The sequence below is a fragment of the Electrona antarctica genome (genome assembly GCF_951216825.1).
Source record: "Electrona antarctica genome assembly, chromosome: 22".
Classification (NCBI taxonomy): Eukaryota; Metazoa; Chordata; class Actinopteri; order Myctophiformes; family Myctophidae; genus Electrona; species Electrona antarctica.
In genome coordinates this window covers 17,857,280-17,875,216 of record NC_136805.1, presented here as the reverse complement: position 1 = coordinate 17,875,216, position 17,937 = coordinate 17,857,280, and the positions used below count along the sequence as shown (strand labels likewise).

The window sequence follows — 17,937 nt, the reverse complement described above, 5'->3', positions numbered from 1 at the left end:
CTGGTGAATGTAATGCACATTGGTGCATTAGATTCACCCATTCATACACCGACAGTGGAGGAAACCATGCATGCAAGGCACCAATTAGAGGTCCAGACACTTCGACACTAACTCGGGGGGGGGGGGGGGGGGGGGGGGTCCGGGAATCTGACTGGGAACTTTCCTGTTCCCAAGCGGCCACTCTACCTCCTGAGCCACTGCCGCCTCCCAAGTCAATTGCGGAGCAAGCTATGGGATGTTAGAGCAGGCACTACTTGCAGGCACCTCACGAACACACGTATTTTGTACAGTCCATGGAACACTCTTGTCTGATGAAAGAACGTCACTATCGGGTGACTGATAATATGCCAGATTTAAATAGACTTTCAAAGGGACCTTTGTGGTTGAAATTGGCTTTTAGTTTAGCTGCCTTACTGACGGTGTCTATTATGCCAAACGGCAGAAGAAAGACTTGGATAGAGCTCACTGTGAAAGTAGAATATACATAGCAGGATAATTCAGAAGCTTAAGGAGGTGGTGAGAGCTTCGGGGGCGGTGGGGTTGAAGACATTTACAGAGCTTGCATCGTTTAATCTATTGGACACTTTACAAAAGTCACAAACTGGCACATCAATAAGTCTTGTCACATTGTCTGTGAGTCCCATAAGACACGTGTCATACGTGTGTGTGGGGCACGTCACGATCTTGAATGAGTCATCAGAACTTGAGGCACACTGTATTGGATCAGATGAGTGTGGCAGTATCAAGGTGCTGTAAAATGCTGCACCGCCATGATAACAAGTTCACCCTTCTTTCAAACTTTTCCATCCTTCTCTTTCAGTTTTCTCCTCTTTCTATTTTTCTTTCTTTCTTGGTCGAAAGTGGTTAAGCCTGTCTGTGGGTTTTATTAATATTTAACCCGTGAAAAGAATGAACAAGAGATAACTAAATAATAACTAGCAAGGATCCACATATGGGATCCCTTGAAACACTGTCCGTCCCCCCCGTCCCCCTGTTCAGTTATCATGAAAAATGCGTAACAGTGGAATATCTTTATAATTAAACTGTACATATATATACTATAATAAAGTGTCTACATAAAATGCTATTCTAGTGCTGTCTACTTAAAATGCTATAAGTCTCTCTCTCTGTACCTCTCTCTTTCTCTCTCCCTCTGTACCTCTCTCTTTCTCTCTCTCTCTGTACCTCTCTCTTTCTCTCTCTCTCTGTACCTCTCTCTTTCTCTCTCTCTCTGTACCTCTCTCTTTCTCTCTCTCTCTGTACCTCTCTCTTTCTCTCTCTCTCTGTACCTCTCTCTTTCTCTCTCTCTCTGAACCTCTCTCTTTCTCTCCCTCACTTTCTACTGTATCTCTATCCCTTTCTATCTTCTCTCTCCGTCCCTCTCTCTCTGTCGCTCTCTCACTACTAATACGTTTTTATGAATGACAGTTGAATGAATGTTGTCTCTCTCTCAGGCAGTCGCCTTTCATGCTCTTGTGCTTCTGTCACTCTGTGTTTTTCAGATGACACACTCCTTTCATATGTGAGCGTGTCACTCTGACACAGACAATATTTTACGATAAAGCCCAGACAAAAGTCACATGTCCTCCACTGTAATGGACAGAAGCAGAGGTTGAATATGAAATGGATGCAGTTGTTGGTCTGTTTACAGACCTTACTGTAGAAAAAGATAGGTTAGAATTAGATTAGATTTAGATTTAGAAATAGTTCCATTTGTGTTTTTTATTTATTTATAAAGTTTAAATTCCACACAATGAACTGCATGGCAAACTTGTTACAAGCTTTGAAATGGCAGAAGTCATCCTAGTTCATTACTGCATACATACTGTACACCCTAGCTTGCGAAACTTGAGTTGAAATGCAAACGCATGCACACACACACACACACACACACACACACACACACACACACACACACACACACACACACACACACACACACACACACACACACACACACACACACACACAGTACAGTGACAGTCATTAGCAGTTGTCGGCAAGCTGTGACAGATTACTGCATTTACACACACCTGCTCCCCTCAATTCCCTGGCCCACACGTCATCACCTGGTACTGCGGCAAGCAGCCCCCACAAACATACAGTATAAACACACACACATACTGTACGCACGCATGGATACACACACACACACACACACACACACACACACACACACACACACACACACACACACACACACACCTCATTCATATTTCACTGATTCATATTTCCGGTCTCTTGCTGTCATCTGCACAGAACTCCTTATTTGTGGTATTCTGTATCTCTATGTCCGTGTCTCTCCCACTTTTCTCCCATCACTCCCACAACTCTCTTGCCTAATTGTGTCTCTGTCGTTCATATTTGTCTTGTGCGTGCGTGCGCATGCACACACACACACACACACACACACACACACACACACACACACTCACTCACTCACTCACACACACACACACACACTCACTCACTCACTCACTCACTCACTCACTCACTCACTCACTCACTCACTCACTCACTCACTCTCACACACACACAGTAAACCTCAGTGTCTACTCTGTCTGAGCCTTCATGCTACTTAACAATCTTTCTTTGCACAGAGGGTCCCCTGGTGGGGGAATAGTCTAGTAGAGCTGGCTGAGATGGTACCCAGTCAAATCTACAGTGTTTGTTTAACTCTGAGAGTGTACAAATAGTCAATCCTTATACTCTCAGAATGAAATGAACACTGACGAGTTTACATTTTGTTTTGTATTTGCAAAACCTTTCACAGATTTTTCTGCCTCCTAGTACAGTATCTCGTTGACGATGCTGTAATTCACCCGACATACAGTATGCTGGACTCAGCTGAAATCAACGCTAATAATAATTATTGTGTGACCCAAATTAGCTGGCAGGTCATGTGAGGAGATGGCTAATGGAGTGGGGAACACTTCCCAGTACAAACACAATCACAATCTAATGGATGCCCTTATAGTGGCACTGTCCATTAGGGATAAAAGTAAAAGCTATGAACTGAAGATAATATTTGTTTTCTTTATTTTTTCCCTGAATGGGTTCAATGTTCTTTACTGTAATGCCACCAGTCATGTTGTCAAACAAAGTGTCACATGTTTGGAATGTGGATAAGTCTCCTAAAAAAAAAGAAAAAAACTCATTGCTCTCTCTCTCTCTCTCTCTCTCTCTCTCTCTCTCTCTCTCAATCTCTCTCTCTCTCAATCTCTCTCTCTCTCAATCTCTCTCTCTCTCTCTCTCTCTCTCTCTCTCTCTCTCTCCAGCTCTCACCCACGGACAAGAGTTTGGACTTTGACAGAGACTTCCGTATAAGGCATTATGCAGGAGATGTGGTGTAAGTATTTGTTACTCAAACTTTTATCTCTGATCATGAGGGCTGTTTCGCAGGGCAGCGTGGCACCAGCCTTGGTTCACAATAAGTACATTTACATGTGTTCTGCAGCATTTTATGGTCAAGTCTGATTCATAACTTGGTTGCGTGCCAGTGTCGCGTGCCGAACATAACCGATTTTACAAGCTCACAGTGCTTGTATTGTAGATCGCACTGCGAGCGATACGACGCGCTGTAGAGCTTGTAGAATGGGCTAGTTCAATGGTTTTCAACCAGTGGTCCAGGGACCACCAGTGGTCCTTGAGGGGGTTCCAGGTGGTCCCCAGCTAAATGATGGAGAGCTGGTAACCAAATGGACCCTTATTAAATCCTTATTAAATCTTTAACTCTTGAGAGCGTAACATGAAACCAAATGGACCCTGATGGTTCCAATTGGTTTCATTTTACGCTCTCAAGAGTTAAATCATTGTTACATACCTGCATTAGGCTGATTAATTTACAAGAAGTCTTCGTTTTGGGTCTGCAAGACAAAATCTCTTCAAATGGTGGTCCGTGGCTTAAATGCCGAACAAATAATGGGTCTTGATATGAAAAGGGTTGAAAACCACTGGGCTAGTTTCATTGTGCCACACCGGAGGCAGCCGCAGTGGCAGAGCGTGGTGTTAACTAAGCACTTTGCTCAAGGGTGCAGGGGGAGAGCAGTACACTTGATCCAGATTTAATGTAGAGAGTGAAAGTCTAGATTATTGTTCTACAGTGCATATACAGAACGTTGTCAGACCCTTTTAACTTAACTTAATTTTTTAAATGGATTCAATTAATTGTTTTGTCTACACACATTACTCTGAAATAGCCATTTATATAAATATTCAGACCCTTTGTTATTGCAATTGAGCTTTGGTGCATCCTACTTGTATCAATGGTCCTTGGGTTACAACTTGGTTATAGTAAACCTAATTGTATTCATTTGACATGGTTACAGTAGGAAAGGCAATGCAAGCCATGATGTTGAGAATTGACGTGACACAATATTGTCAAAATATGGAACACGGTTAAAGGAGCATTCAGTGATTTGGGTGATTTGGAGGAAAAAAACGGTCCACCCGGTAACAAGATGTGCACATGCACACGCTCTACAGTGGGGGAAGTACAACAGACCAACAGCACGTGCACCAAGGCCCGCCCCACTCGATCATGATTGGAGGAAGGCCCCTCTCATCCTGATTGGATGAAGGCTTTGCCACCCAAAGCCCAAACCGAAACTAGGGTTCTTTGACCCCAGGGGCTCACTCCTTATATGGAACTCCTTATATGGTCAGCACACTTTATAGTAGGGAGGATTATTCAAAAAAATAAGTGATATTTGAATTAAGTGAAATCACTGAATATACCTTTAACTACGTACACAAACAAAATTACTTTTTTCACTACATGGTGGTGATAAAAATGGCATCATTCAAAAGCTAAGTAACACGTTAGGCCACTGTTTCTGAGCCCGGCTGTGAGGGCAGCCCTGGCTCTCATAGCTAAGATTGATCCCCGAGCCACTTAGCGCAGGCAGGAGCTTATAGCACCCTGCCCGGCTATATTTATGGTACACTGATCACTAAGGCGAGCATGCATTAAACATAAGAATACATTAACTATGGCCCGATAAGACAGGACTGAGAGAATTACAGGCATAAAGCAGCTCTCAGGTTAAATGGTTGAGCTGCTGAGCCCATCCCACTTATACTTAGGATGTTATAGTCTTTGTGTCCGAACCGTGTTGATTTAGAGCAGCGTTTGTCAAAGTGTTTTTTATGCGTTTTTATGAGTATGGTCGATGCTGTACTGCTGACCATTTTCCAAAGCATAATATGCTTTGGAAAATGGTCAGCAGTACAGCTGGCCTACTCAGTGGCTCACTCAGTGGCTTACTCAAAAATCACGAACATACAGTTGGGTGCCACCGATATTGTCCCTTATCATTTGACCCATTTAGGCCTGACCTCAAAACTTTAAAAAATCCTTCTAAAAATCCTTTAAAAAAAAATAGCAGACCTACAAGCTCGTAGCGCGCCACTCGGTGGCGCGCTATGAGCTTGTAGATCTGCTCTTTTTCAATAGCTAAATTATAACAATGTTTAAAACACCAAAAGGGGTTCCCGCCCAAAATGGGTTAACTGTTCTTTTGCGCAGATCACGCAAACCTCAGCAAAAAGAAAAGGACAATATCGATGGCCTCCAACTGTATGTTCGTGATGTTTGAGTAAGCCACTGGATTCCGTTCAGTATGGTATGAAAACATGCAGAGAATTGGGTTACTTTCCAGTTCTTCTAGCACATTGAACGCATTCCACAGTTACTTTTTCATCAAGGTTTCATTTGTTATGGGCACTCAGGTGGCGCAGTGGTAAAGTATCTCCCCACCAGGTTGTGGGTTCGAATCCACCATGGTGCATCCGGTTTTGTCGAGCTAAACAAACTCAATTGGCCCGTGTTTGGGGGAGGGAAGGGTGTCTCTGCATACACGCTGGGGCAGCACCTGTCAGCACGGAGTGTTGGTTGGGAGGAGTAAGATGAAGGCTCTACATGGGGGCCCTAAAAAAAAAACATAGATTTTCAAACGTTCATGGCGGTTCAGTGATGTTTACCATACATTGACTGACTCAATTGTTCATGTAATCTTGGTAACATTTTAATCGCTTGGTGTGTGTGTGTGTGTGCGTGTGCGTGTACGCTGTGTCTGTGTGCACCATTGCTTCCACAGGTACTCTGTGTCGGGTTTTATTGACAAGAACAAAGACACACTCTTCCAGGATTTTAAGAGGCTGCTGTACAACAGGTAAGCGTTGACACACACGCACACACACACACACACACACACACACACACACACACACACACACACACACACACACACACACACACACACACACACACACACACACACACACACTTTCCAGGCAGCTCTTTGATTGAACAACAGCCCCTGAAGCGCTGAACAACTGAAGACAAGACTTATTATTGTCACTCTTATCTCCCACTTGCCTCCTCTCGTCTTGTCTGGGTTTCTGTTGTCAGATTCGTCTCTGTTGTTGATTGGAGTGAGCGTGACATATTCCTCCCCTGTCTTTCTTTTGAGTTCAGCACATCTCATAAGGTTTTGGACAAGTTAAAGTTGGCGCATGAAGTTGGTTTCATGCATTCACAATTGTAGACCCATTGGAATTGGAGGAAATCAATCTTGGTGCTTACACTGATGCCTTGTTCAAAAGGGGGTCATCCCTATGTTCCCCGGGTTCTATGTTCCCCATAGAACCCGTAGAACATGGATAAAGTGTTTGAAATTTGCCAGGCAAACAGAGCTATTGCGATTATACAGTGTTCTAGTTTATTTAAACACCGTGACATTCTCCAGTCTCTTCAACAACTGAATGATATTCTTCATGAGTTTTCGAGGGGTCATATATGGCAGCTACTAAGTCTACAGTACTTTTTAAATGTTTGTTTAGAGCACTTTTACGGAATATGGCACAGCCAAGTCTATGGACTTTTAATGTTGCGTGTGCTCTTGTTCCTGTCCAGTTCCAACACTGTGCTGAAGGCAATGTGGCCGGAAGGCAAGCTGAGCATCACTGAGGTCACCAAGCGTCCCCTGACTGCCGGCACCCTCTTCAAGAACTCCATGATCTTGTTGGTGGAGAACCTGGCTTGCAAGGTGAGGGGACTGCGAATTCAGCTGTGATGCCTTTTTGTCAGGTTTTCATTCCAAAATTATACTTTTTTTTTTTCTTTTTCTAATTCAGTTAGTTTTAATTCGTTTTTAGAGCGGGTTTGCTAGTTTTTATTCATTTTTATTTTACACTTACACTTAGTTTTAGTTTTTTTTGTGTGTTGGGTAATTTATCGTGTGCACGATTAAGAATGGTCAGAGTAAGTAACAATACTGTTTCAGTTAGTTATCGTTTTTTGACAACTGTGTTGTCCTGTTGTAGGAACCCTACTACGTCCGCTGCATCAAACTGTGTTGTCCTGTTGTAGGAACCCTACTACGTTCGCTGCATCAAACCCAATGACGTCAAGTCTCCCCTCCTGTTTGAGCATGAGCGCTGCCGACACCAGGTGGAATACCTGGGGCTGCTGGAGAATGTCCGGGTCCGTCGCGCCGGATACGCCTACCGACAGACCTACCCCCGCTTCCTGCAGAGGTACAGTAGCCTACCGACAGACTTACCCCTGCTACTGTACCTACAGAGGTACAGTAGCCTACCGACAGACCTACCCCTGCTTCCTACAGAGGTACAGTAGCCTACCGACAGACTTACCCCTGCTATTGTACCTACAGAGGTACAGTAGCCTACCGACAGACTTACCCCTGCTATTGTACCTACAGAGGTACAGTAGCCTACCGACAGACCTACCCCTGCTTCCTGCAGAGGTACAGTAGCCTACCGACAGACCTACCCCTGCTTCCTACAGAGGTACAGTAGCCTACCGACAGACTTACCCCGGCTACTATACCTACAGAGGTACAGTAGCCTACCGACAGACCTACCCCTGCTACTGTACCTACAGAGGTACAGTAGCCTACCGACAGACTTACCCCTGCTACTGTACCTACAGAGGTACAGTAGCCTACCGACAGACTTACCCCTGCTACTGTACCTACAGAGGTACAGTAGCCTACCGACAGACCTACCCCTGCTACTGTACCTACAGAGGTACAGTAGCCTACCGACAGACTTACCCCTGCTACTGTACCTACAGAGGTACAGTAGCCTACCGACAGACCTACCCCTGCTACTGTACCTACAGAGGTACAGTAGCCTACCGACAGACTTACCCCTGCTACTGTACCTACAGAGGTACAGTAGCCTACCGACAGACCTACCCCTGCTACTGTACCTACAGAGGTACAGTAGCCTACCGACAGACTTACCCCTGCTACTGTACCTACAGAGGTACAGTAGCCTACCGACAGAACTTTTTTTTCCTACAAAATAAATAAATAAAAGTATTTCAAAAGATTTTCAACAACCCCCCAAAAAAAAGTTATATATATTTTGTACATTTTAAAACAAACATACAAACACATCTAAGAAATTCCATGAATAAAAAATACGCATGCCACATATAGGCTTTGGCCTGACAGCACGTCACGTGTTCGAGTCCCGTTCATGAAGACCTTTGCTCCGTGTCAATCCCCTTCTCTCTCTCCCACTTTCCTGTCTATCAATAAAGGCTAAAAAGCCAAAAACAAATCTAAAAAAAAAGGAAAAAAAAGATGTAGTGAAAATAGCCGATATACAGTACAAGCTCGCAACGCTGAGCTTGTAGATCTGCTATTTTCACTAGTTTGTGTCCCGGGCAAACATCTAATCTCTCTTTTGGGTCTTGAGCTGAAACGTTTGGGAACCACTGCAGCAGCCTGTCACCAACCTGGAGACCTTAGCCCTTTGAATAAGTTAAGATAATGCCATGACGTGGACAACAACGAATACATAATGATATTCATGAGAGAAGAAGCCACGTGGCATGTGAAAGGGAAGGCTGGCTACAGCCTACTGTATGTGTTCGCAGTTCATCATTTATTTATTGTGATTTAGTAGTAGAAGCAGCAAGAGGCCTCTCGTACATGAAACACAAATCCCAAACGTTTACTTAAAATTGAGTGCACAGGCCATGTGCTCCTTGAGAGTCGCGAGGACCCACATTCTAAATTTGAATTCTATCTTATCTAACTATAAATGCATCAAGTCTCTGTGTGTATGTCTGTAGGCCTGTAATCCCTGTCTAAAATCATGCATACAGGGTTGTGAGTAGCCTGGGGTCCACCTATGCTTTCTATGGCATAGGCAGCTCCCGGCAGGATCCGCCGGGAGAATCTAGACGCAGCTGCGCGACATGAGACTAATTCATTAGACCGACAGAGAGAGAGGAGTGTGTGTGTGTGTGTGTGTGTGTGTGTACGTGTGTGCGTCAATTTAACAAAGGTGCAGACGATCAGAAATCAGCAGAGAGTGATCAAAGTTTGCGTTTCTCCCTGGAAATAAAAACGTCTGGGTTTCCGAGGCTAGGTTGTGAGTGACGGCATGGAATTTGTATTATTGCAGTGAAGAAGCAGCTTATCACGGCTGTTAACACAGTTGTGTGACTGTGTTATATATTCAATTGAACGGTATCTGTACACATCAAGTACTCAAGCCGCAATTCCGTAACTCATAATGAATAATTGGACAAAAAAAAGAAGCTAGCTCGACTCCCTAGCGCAAATCTGAAGTGACTTACTGTAAGTTTACTGTACGCTGATATTATCTCTAATGCCATTCTGAGTCTGCATATAGATTCTCACCCTGGTCTCCGTTGGACTTATCTATGATGAACGTGCACTGCATTCCCAGAGTGCTGTCGTTATTAGGAGCATCACACACCCATCTGTTCAGAGCTAATGATGCACTGATTATTCAACCCCTTTCAAAAGCAGCAGCATCACACTTCACATACATACGTAAATATGCCAATTCCAGTCGAGCTGTGTTCATGGTTAAAACATATTTGAGACTCCAAGTTGAAGAAAAATAACTGGGGTCAGATGGTGTAAATTTATTCACACTATTGTTTCTATTTATTATGTTTCAGCACACGCCAGCTTTAGACTGGGTATTTATTTCCCCAGTGGATGGAATTACATTTGTCAACATAATGGAAATATAGATTTCTCCTGCATAGATCAGCCACACAGCCAAACAAGATGGCGGGATTATTAAACTGCGGCGCACAATCGAGGGAGACTGGAGGTTAGAGAAACAGGCTTGTGATGTGATGGAAAGACCACCAGTTTGATTCTCCCATTTGGCTGGGGGGCTCTGAGGGAGAGAGTTGCACCTCTCCCCTCCGTTCACAACTTATATTTTACCGCTGAAGCCCTGTATTCTTCGTTTTACCGCAAACTAACTGATCAAGAAACTCACAATGCGGCACATCGCAATGCGTATTTTACTTCTGTTATTTTCGATGTTGGGGGAAAAAGTAATAATATAATGACATGATGACCAAAACAGGCATGTGCCCTTGACTTTAAGCAAGACCCTGAACTCCCACCAGCTTCAGCAGAGGTTTTTGCTCAGTGGCCAGTAACATCATGGTGGAGCCACACAGCTCCAGGTGTGAGTGTGAATAATTCATCCAAATGCAAGTACTGCCTTCAAGCCGAGTCCATGCATATGATCTCAGTCAATATTCCTGGTTGAATATGTAACACACAACACAGTGACTTGGTGGCCTAAGCCACTGTGTTCAGTTGGCTTTGCGGAGGCTTTTGTTTCGTCTGAACAGGATGCACGGAAGTCTCCTCTTCCTCTGTAGTGAGTCAGAGATGTCAGGAACATTTCAACTTCACGGATGATTGGTTTTCTCTGGAGGATTCACGTCCTCTGCCCTTGGCCAGTAACAGCCATGCAACACACTGGCTGAGTTGTAATGAATTGGGAGGGGGTCTGTGCACTGTGTGCAGCATATTTGAATGTGGAGACGAGACCACAGATAATCTGTAGGGTATGGCAAATGATGTATGCCCCCTCTCAGTGACACATGGCACACACACACACATGCACACGCACACGCACAATCACACAATCACACGTCGCCTCGTGTTTCCCTGCAGAGGACGAGAGGGAGCGATGCGATAGTGCTGATGTCACTGCACCAAGTCATTCAACATCGGACAAGATCCGGAACAGTCCTCTCACGCACGCTACCGCAAAGGCATAAAAGCATATATACGCTCTTAACATCATAGGCATGTTTGACGGCAGTCGTTCTAGGATAGAAGCATGTTATAATATTTGAAGTCCAACAGGAGGATATTTTGTATATTATGTTTACATCGAACATTGGGCACATGAGCTCTCAGACCAATGGCCCATAATTAGGACTTGATATAAATAACAGAATCATAAGGTATGTCTGGCTAAGCTCAGCTGTCCCTCATGTAATTATTCAAATGTACAAACAAATGTGTGGACGCACGCACGCACGCACGCACGCACGCACGCACGCACGCACGCACGCACGCTCGCTCGCTCGCTCGCTCGCTCACTCGCTCACTCGCTCTCTCACACACACACACACACACACACGCACACACACACACACACACACACACACACACACACACAGAGGATGCACACAATATGTTAGGCGCTCATGAACACACATGCACACCTCGTCTCCATCTTGGCCTTGCTTGTACTTCCAGCTGTTTCATTCCGTTAGAGTACATTAGGGTGGTAGTAGATTAGGTAATGACTAATGAATGTTTGTTTTTTTGTTTGTGTAATACGCTAACAACTGATCTGAAACCGTCCCTGTCGTACGCACATCGATCTTGTATCTGAACTTAGTGTGTCACTAGCGCGCCCTGGCAGTCCCTGGCAGTCCCTCGCAGTTGGGGGTGACGGCGAAATGACAGGCATTAGATCCTGTTGAAAGGCTTTATGGGAGATGACTCTCTGTCTTTGCCTTGGCAGGAGGAGTGCACCACTGCTGTCCTGGATTAACCCTTTTCTTCAAGTTGTTTTTGTTTAAATAGACATTTTTGTTTGTAGTTCTCGAGACTATTAGTTCTCGAGATATATTGTAGTGTCTGGGACCATAATAAGTCTCTCCTTCTCTGAGCCCTATAGGAGTCACTGAGGCCAACAGCCCTAATAAATATTGACAAGCACTTATATTATAGCAGCAAATAACCTGACCTGTGCCAATGCAAACGCTGCTATTATAGGAATTAAATAGATCTTATACCGACAAATTACATGGTTGCTGCTCTATATGCTTTGACATAACAAGATTTTAAAATCTCTTGGTGACAGATAATGTGACATGCACTACCAATAACTTTTACAGTTAATGCTAATGCATAAGAAAAGCACTTTCAAAGAAAGGTCAAAGCAGCGCAGCAGTGTACTGTCATATAAATTAGTAGAGTTCAGTTTAGTCTGTACCAGACCATATTATACTGTACAGTACTTCTGTTCTCCTTAAGTGGTGTGAAATGGAACAGAACATACTCACTACCACAGAGAAACTAGGTTTTAAATAAATGATGTACCTTTACTGAACCATGTAAAAGGTTTTCTGTCCTCTGGGGTATCTAGTTGGATCTTTTTTTATGTCCTTCTGTCACCAAGTACTACTCCTGTGAGAGTATCTCAATAGCATTAAACAGTAATTGGTGTCCTTATTCTTTAGTCATGTGGCCAATTCCCCCCATATGTATTAGTCCATTGGTCGTAATGTGTAGTCAGCCACGTGTCTCCTCTGATACGCATGGTGTCACCAGCCACTTCATTTCACCTGACTATGAGAAGTGGGCATGAGGAACACGCTATTCTTAAAAATGAAAAATAGCGAAATCTTAAATGTATTAAAATATTTAAAAACATTTAACAATATTAAAAAAACAAAAACAGTCTGTAACAAGCTAAATACCAGCAGGTTTGAAACTATATCACTCTGCGGGGTTTGGAAGTGGTCTGCCCTGTTGTTAACATCAGTCACGTGACGTGACGACTATTGTATAAGGGAGGTTATCATATACTGATTACTATCACCTGATGAAGGCCGTTCACGGCCGAAACGTCTTGTCCTGATTGAAATAGTGTTTTAACAAAATAAACACTGTTGGAGCAAAGGCTGTGTGCGGACCACTCCTTCTCTGTATGTATCTACCTTTTGTCCAGCACCAGCAAAGAACTGGATGTGCCGAAGCCACCTGCTTTTTGAACACGCTATTCTTCCCAGTTCCGCTCAGCACTGAACAGGTGTCCCGAACAACCTATGTAGCAGTCACTGTTTCAGCGTCAGAGAGAGACCGCATTCCCCTGTCGGAACGGGAACATAATATCTCAGATCGTTGAACCAATAGGATCCACCGCCGTGATCCCAGCGGAACCCGCCCCTCTAGACCAGAACTCACGCTGCCTGGCTGGGCCTGGCTACCGTGCTACAGATTGTATGAACATTTTAAAATCGCAGGAGGCAACAGTCTGGCCACGCAAGACTACTGTCTCCATGGTGTTGGGGAGGAACTTTACCCCTCCACCACCGGGATCTAGTTTGACCACTTGTCCTTTTCCTCGTGCTGGTATAGAGTGCAGCCTGATTTAGGCTTCATGTGATGCTACATTACACTTTTCAGTTGGCCTGAACTTGTCCTTTTAACTTGTCCTTTTATTGTCTTGTATTTTGGTTGTTTGCGAGAAATAATTTAATTTGCAATGGCACGCATGTATCATGTTAGCAATAGCTTGTGTCATACTCCCTTCCTTATGTAACCAACGTACACCCTGCCCCCACCCACCCCCCCAGGTATAAGATGATCTCGGAGTTCACGTGGCCCAATCACGACCTGCCGTCGGACAAGGACGCGGTGAAGAGGCTCATGCAGGGCTGCGGCTTCGACAACGATGCGGCCTACGGCAAGACGAAGGTCTTCATCCGCACGCCGCGCACGCTCTTCAGCCTCGAGGAGCAGCGCACTGACATGGTCCAAAGGATAGTCCTCTTCCTCCAGAAGGTGAGCACCCCCGCAGTCAGATATGACATGTGCGTTATGTAACTCACACACTTCAACTGTTTAGAAAGTGGCCTTGTCTGGCCTGCCGTCAGTGGTGGGAAAAGTACTCAAATTATTTACTTAAGTAAAAGTATCAATACTGCAATGTAGAACTACTCCGTTACAAGTAAAAGTCCGTAATTCAAAATGTTTTTGAGTAAAAGTACAAAGTTTTCAAATATATACAAATATTTAGAAAATAGCCGATCTACAAGCTCACAATGCGTCGCGATGCCACACATTGTGAGCTTGTAGATCGGCCATTTTCAATTGGCCGAAATGTCTAAAGGGTTGAAGTGGTATAGTGTATGTTTTGTAATAATATTCAATCTAAAAAAGTAACTAAAGTTTTCTAATAAATGTAGTGCAGTAAAAGAACAATGTTTGGATACGAGATTCAGTACTTTAGTTTGTACTAATTGTACTTCATTTTTCACCACCGGTCTGCCGGCTCTTTAGTCCTACGGCCTGTGTAATGGATGACGATACAAAAGCTAAACTGTTAATTTAACTCTGAAACTGGAAAAATGGTCCTGAGATGGTGCATTATTGGTACACACTCAGATGTGTTAACACACTCCGTATGTCTTTTTTTATTTTTTGTTTTATCCCACGATTTTGCAACCCATTTTTGTTTCAATTATCTAATGTAATCCTGGGCGCTACATTTCCTCTGCCAACCTGAGGAACCTAATAGAAACTGCAGGCTTTCTATTCCTGAAAAGTTGCAATTCGATAATGGAAGCCATCGTTCCTACGATGATTATATATATATATATATATATATTATATATATAATGTTTAAAAAATCTGCCTAACGATGATGTCACTGGTGGACGGGTTTCTGAACTGCTCACAGCCCTCCTATGAGAGACTGAGTAGAAATAAATGACATTCTGAGGGTGATAATGAAAAACATCACTCGGTCCCAAATATTCCTGTTAGTCACAGTTAGAGAATATTATTTTGTGACCTGATTTGGCTGATTATCATAGTTGCAAAGCCCTAGTCACATTCTCATTAACCAGCTCTTGTTCTGAATATAAATTGCCCTGAGGAATTGAACAAGTCAGCAGAATACATGTGAAAAGTCCTGTGTTATTCAGCACAATCATTTAAACATGAGGATTACGGTATTTTTGGAGTTGGAAGTTGAAGAGATGCTGGTACCCTAGTTTTGGCAGTGAAAAGGGCACAACATCCAAGACTGGTAGCTTGGAAGGTTGGATAGATACAAGATCGTTTTGACAGGAGTTTCTGTAATCTTAATCTTTTAAGCCCTATAAAAAAAATCCCCAAAGTAGTAGTATCTACTACTTTGGGGATTTTTTGTGAAAGTCCATGGCGTGTCTCTCTCTCTCTCTCTCTCTCTCTCTCTCTCTCTCTCTCTCTCTCTCTCTCTCTCTCTCTCTCTCTCTCTCTCTCTCTCTCTCTCTCTCTCTCTCTCTCTCTCTCTCTCTCTCTCTCTCTCTCTCTCTCTCTCTCTCTCTCTCTCTCTCTCTCTCTCTCTCTCTCTCTCTCTCTCTCTCTCTCTCTCTCTCTCTCTCTCTCTCTCTCTCTCTCTCTCTCTCTCTCTCTCTATATATATATATATCTTAATATAATCTTGATTTATCATGCCTGATTTGATCAAGTATAAAATGCATTCATACCCACATTTCCAAAATGAGGTTCTGTATCGACCATTAGCCATGGGTACTGTCCCTATACAGGATAAGCTCCTCTATCATTTTGACAGTTTGATGATATTGAAGCAGAGAACACAATGTGCTCATGCATCATTGCTGCAGGACCGATATGTCATTGATTTTTTGCATGTGTCGTGAATTGTACGACTATTGAACTCACCACATCTCTCAGCATAGTTAGTAAGTGAACTCATCATCACACCTTTGGTCAGTGATCACGTTGCGCTCCTGTGACACATGTCGGATAAGCCTGCAGAGCTAAACCTGATCTAACTGCTTGACGGATGGGAGGACGGGTTTGTGTAACAATGGAACACCACACCAGCTCCCTGTGCAAATCAGTAGGATGCTGCCAGCTGTCTCCCCTGACTCACGGCTAGGAGGATCAAATATGGAAAACCGCCAATCTGTCAACAGCATGAATGTGTTTCTGTGCACGTGTGCGTGTTTCCTATAATCCAGGAGGCAGAAGATGGTGCCATGTAATGATAATAATAATGAATTGCATTTTTATAGCGCTCAAAGCGCTTTACAATGGTTCATTCATTCATACATTGGGAGGTGAAGCGCGAACAGTCGACGCCAGCGTCCTCACTTCCCACATTCACACACCAATGGTGGCAAGCTCACACCGACCAACTCATTGGAGGCAATGTAGGGCTCAGTGTTTTGCCCAAGGACACTTCGACATGTGGACAGAGGAGCCGGGATCGAACCGCCGACCCAGGATCATTGGACGACCTGCTATACCTCCTGAGCCACAGCCGCCCAAAGGGTTAGTACTACTGTGTCTCGTGCACTTGCTAGCCGTGCAAGGAGCGAGTTCATAATATGACAGACGCATACGTTTTCCCCAACTTGTTATTACATTAAATGCATATGAGCAGATTTCCTCAAGCCATTCAGCCATCTCTCTCCCCGGGGAATGGCTGCAGTCTGCGGCTCCCAGACATGAAATGTTACGCTGCCGAATTCACGTCTACAGCATGGGGATTGATTAGCTGACCTCTCCATATTGATCAACATGGCCTTGTGTGGGCCGTCCCAGCAGACATGCTCGACTCGTGTTCTCCCCATAGGGAAATCCTATCTAACTCTAGCATCTCCAGTCCGAATACGGCCTGTCTTTGAAAACCAAGCAGAAAGCCCAGAGTGAATCACAGCTCTCCCTATACCGAAGCTAACATCACTGGCCATGAGAATGTTTAGAATTGGAGGCCTTCTGGAAGGCTCATTTAATCTTGACCTCTGTCAATGTAAATGGTAAATGGTGCATTTATATAGCGCCTTTATCCAAGGCGCTTTACATAGATTGTGCATTACATTCACCCATTCACACACACATTAATACACCGATTGCGGCGGAAGCCATGCAAGGTACCAACCAGCACATCGGGAGCAATTTGGGGTTCAGTGTCTTGCCCAAGGACACTTCGACATGTAGACAGGAGGAACCGGGATTCGAACCGCCGACCCATGGATCATTGGACGACCTACTCTACCTCCTGAGCCACAGTCGCCCCCAGCATGTCAGTGCTGTGAACAGGCACACCCGGCAGGGCATAGCATACAGTATGAGAAACAGTGCGGAACAGCAGTCTCTCACACACAGACACGTGCACGACCACATACGCATGCACACAAATGCACACACAATCAATAATGGAGTCCATATTTGTCTCCCTATCCCTCACACACACACACACACACACGCACACGCGCACACATCCGTGTCAGTTGGTGCTAAACAATCCCCTTATCAGCACCTGGCACACCATCCTGCCTTATGCCAGCCAGGGGCCCCTGTTGCCAGGGGTGTCAGTGCTTCTGCCAGGGGGCCCAGACACACACGTTGCCACCCCACTGTTAGCCCTGTGCGGTTCATAATACTATCACTGTGTCTCATCAAACAAGGAGAAGGAACATTCAGTCACTTTCTGAACTCGCTTCCCTACAGGGATAAGTGGCCCCTCGTAGCGCTACTGTCGAATTAAAAAAGCTTCCACTCTTCCCCATGGCTGCAAGAAGGGAACGCTGTGTGCTTTTCTCTCCGCACCCCCCCCCCCAACTCCTACCCAGCCCCCCTTTATTACCCCCGTAAATGAGTGTAACGTCTGCTTCTTTTGAGGAGGTGCAGGAAGGGGCTGATAAGAAGATGGGAGGAGGAGGTGGGTGGGATGGTGTGGGTGGGTGGTGACGGGGGGGAGAGACGTGACGGAGATCTCGTTTGCAGTTCCATTTCATGCCGTCTTTCTCTCCATCCTTCTCCTCGTTCAGTCTCAGCTCATCTGTCTCATCCGGGG

General features: G+C 44.5%; 1 protein-coding gene across 1 annotated transcript in view; it reads left to right on the top strand.

Moving 5' to 3' along the window:
• myo1d (myosin 1D) overlaps nucleotides 1-17,937 on the top strand; it is a 140,290-nt gene that overhangs the window by 57,912 nt on the left and 64,441 nt on the right. Inside the window, exons 12-16 of the mRNA XM_079492911.1 lie at nucleotides 3,279-3,349; nucleotides 6,099-6,173; nucleotides 6,917-7,049; nucleotides 7,373-7,539; nucleotides 13,700-13,907. Coding sequence (XP_079349037.1) covers nucleotides 3,279-3,349; nucleotides 6,099-6,173; nucleotides 6,917-7,049; nucleotides 7,373-7,539; nucleotides 13,700-13,907 — 654 coding nt within the window. The remainder of the gene's footprint in view (nucleotides 1-3,278; nucleotides 3,350-6,098; nucleotides 6,174-6,916; nucleotides 7,050-7,372; nucleotides 7,540-13,699; nucleotides 13,908-17,937) is intronic.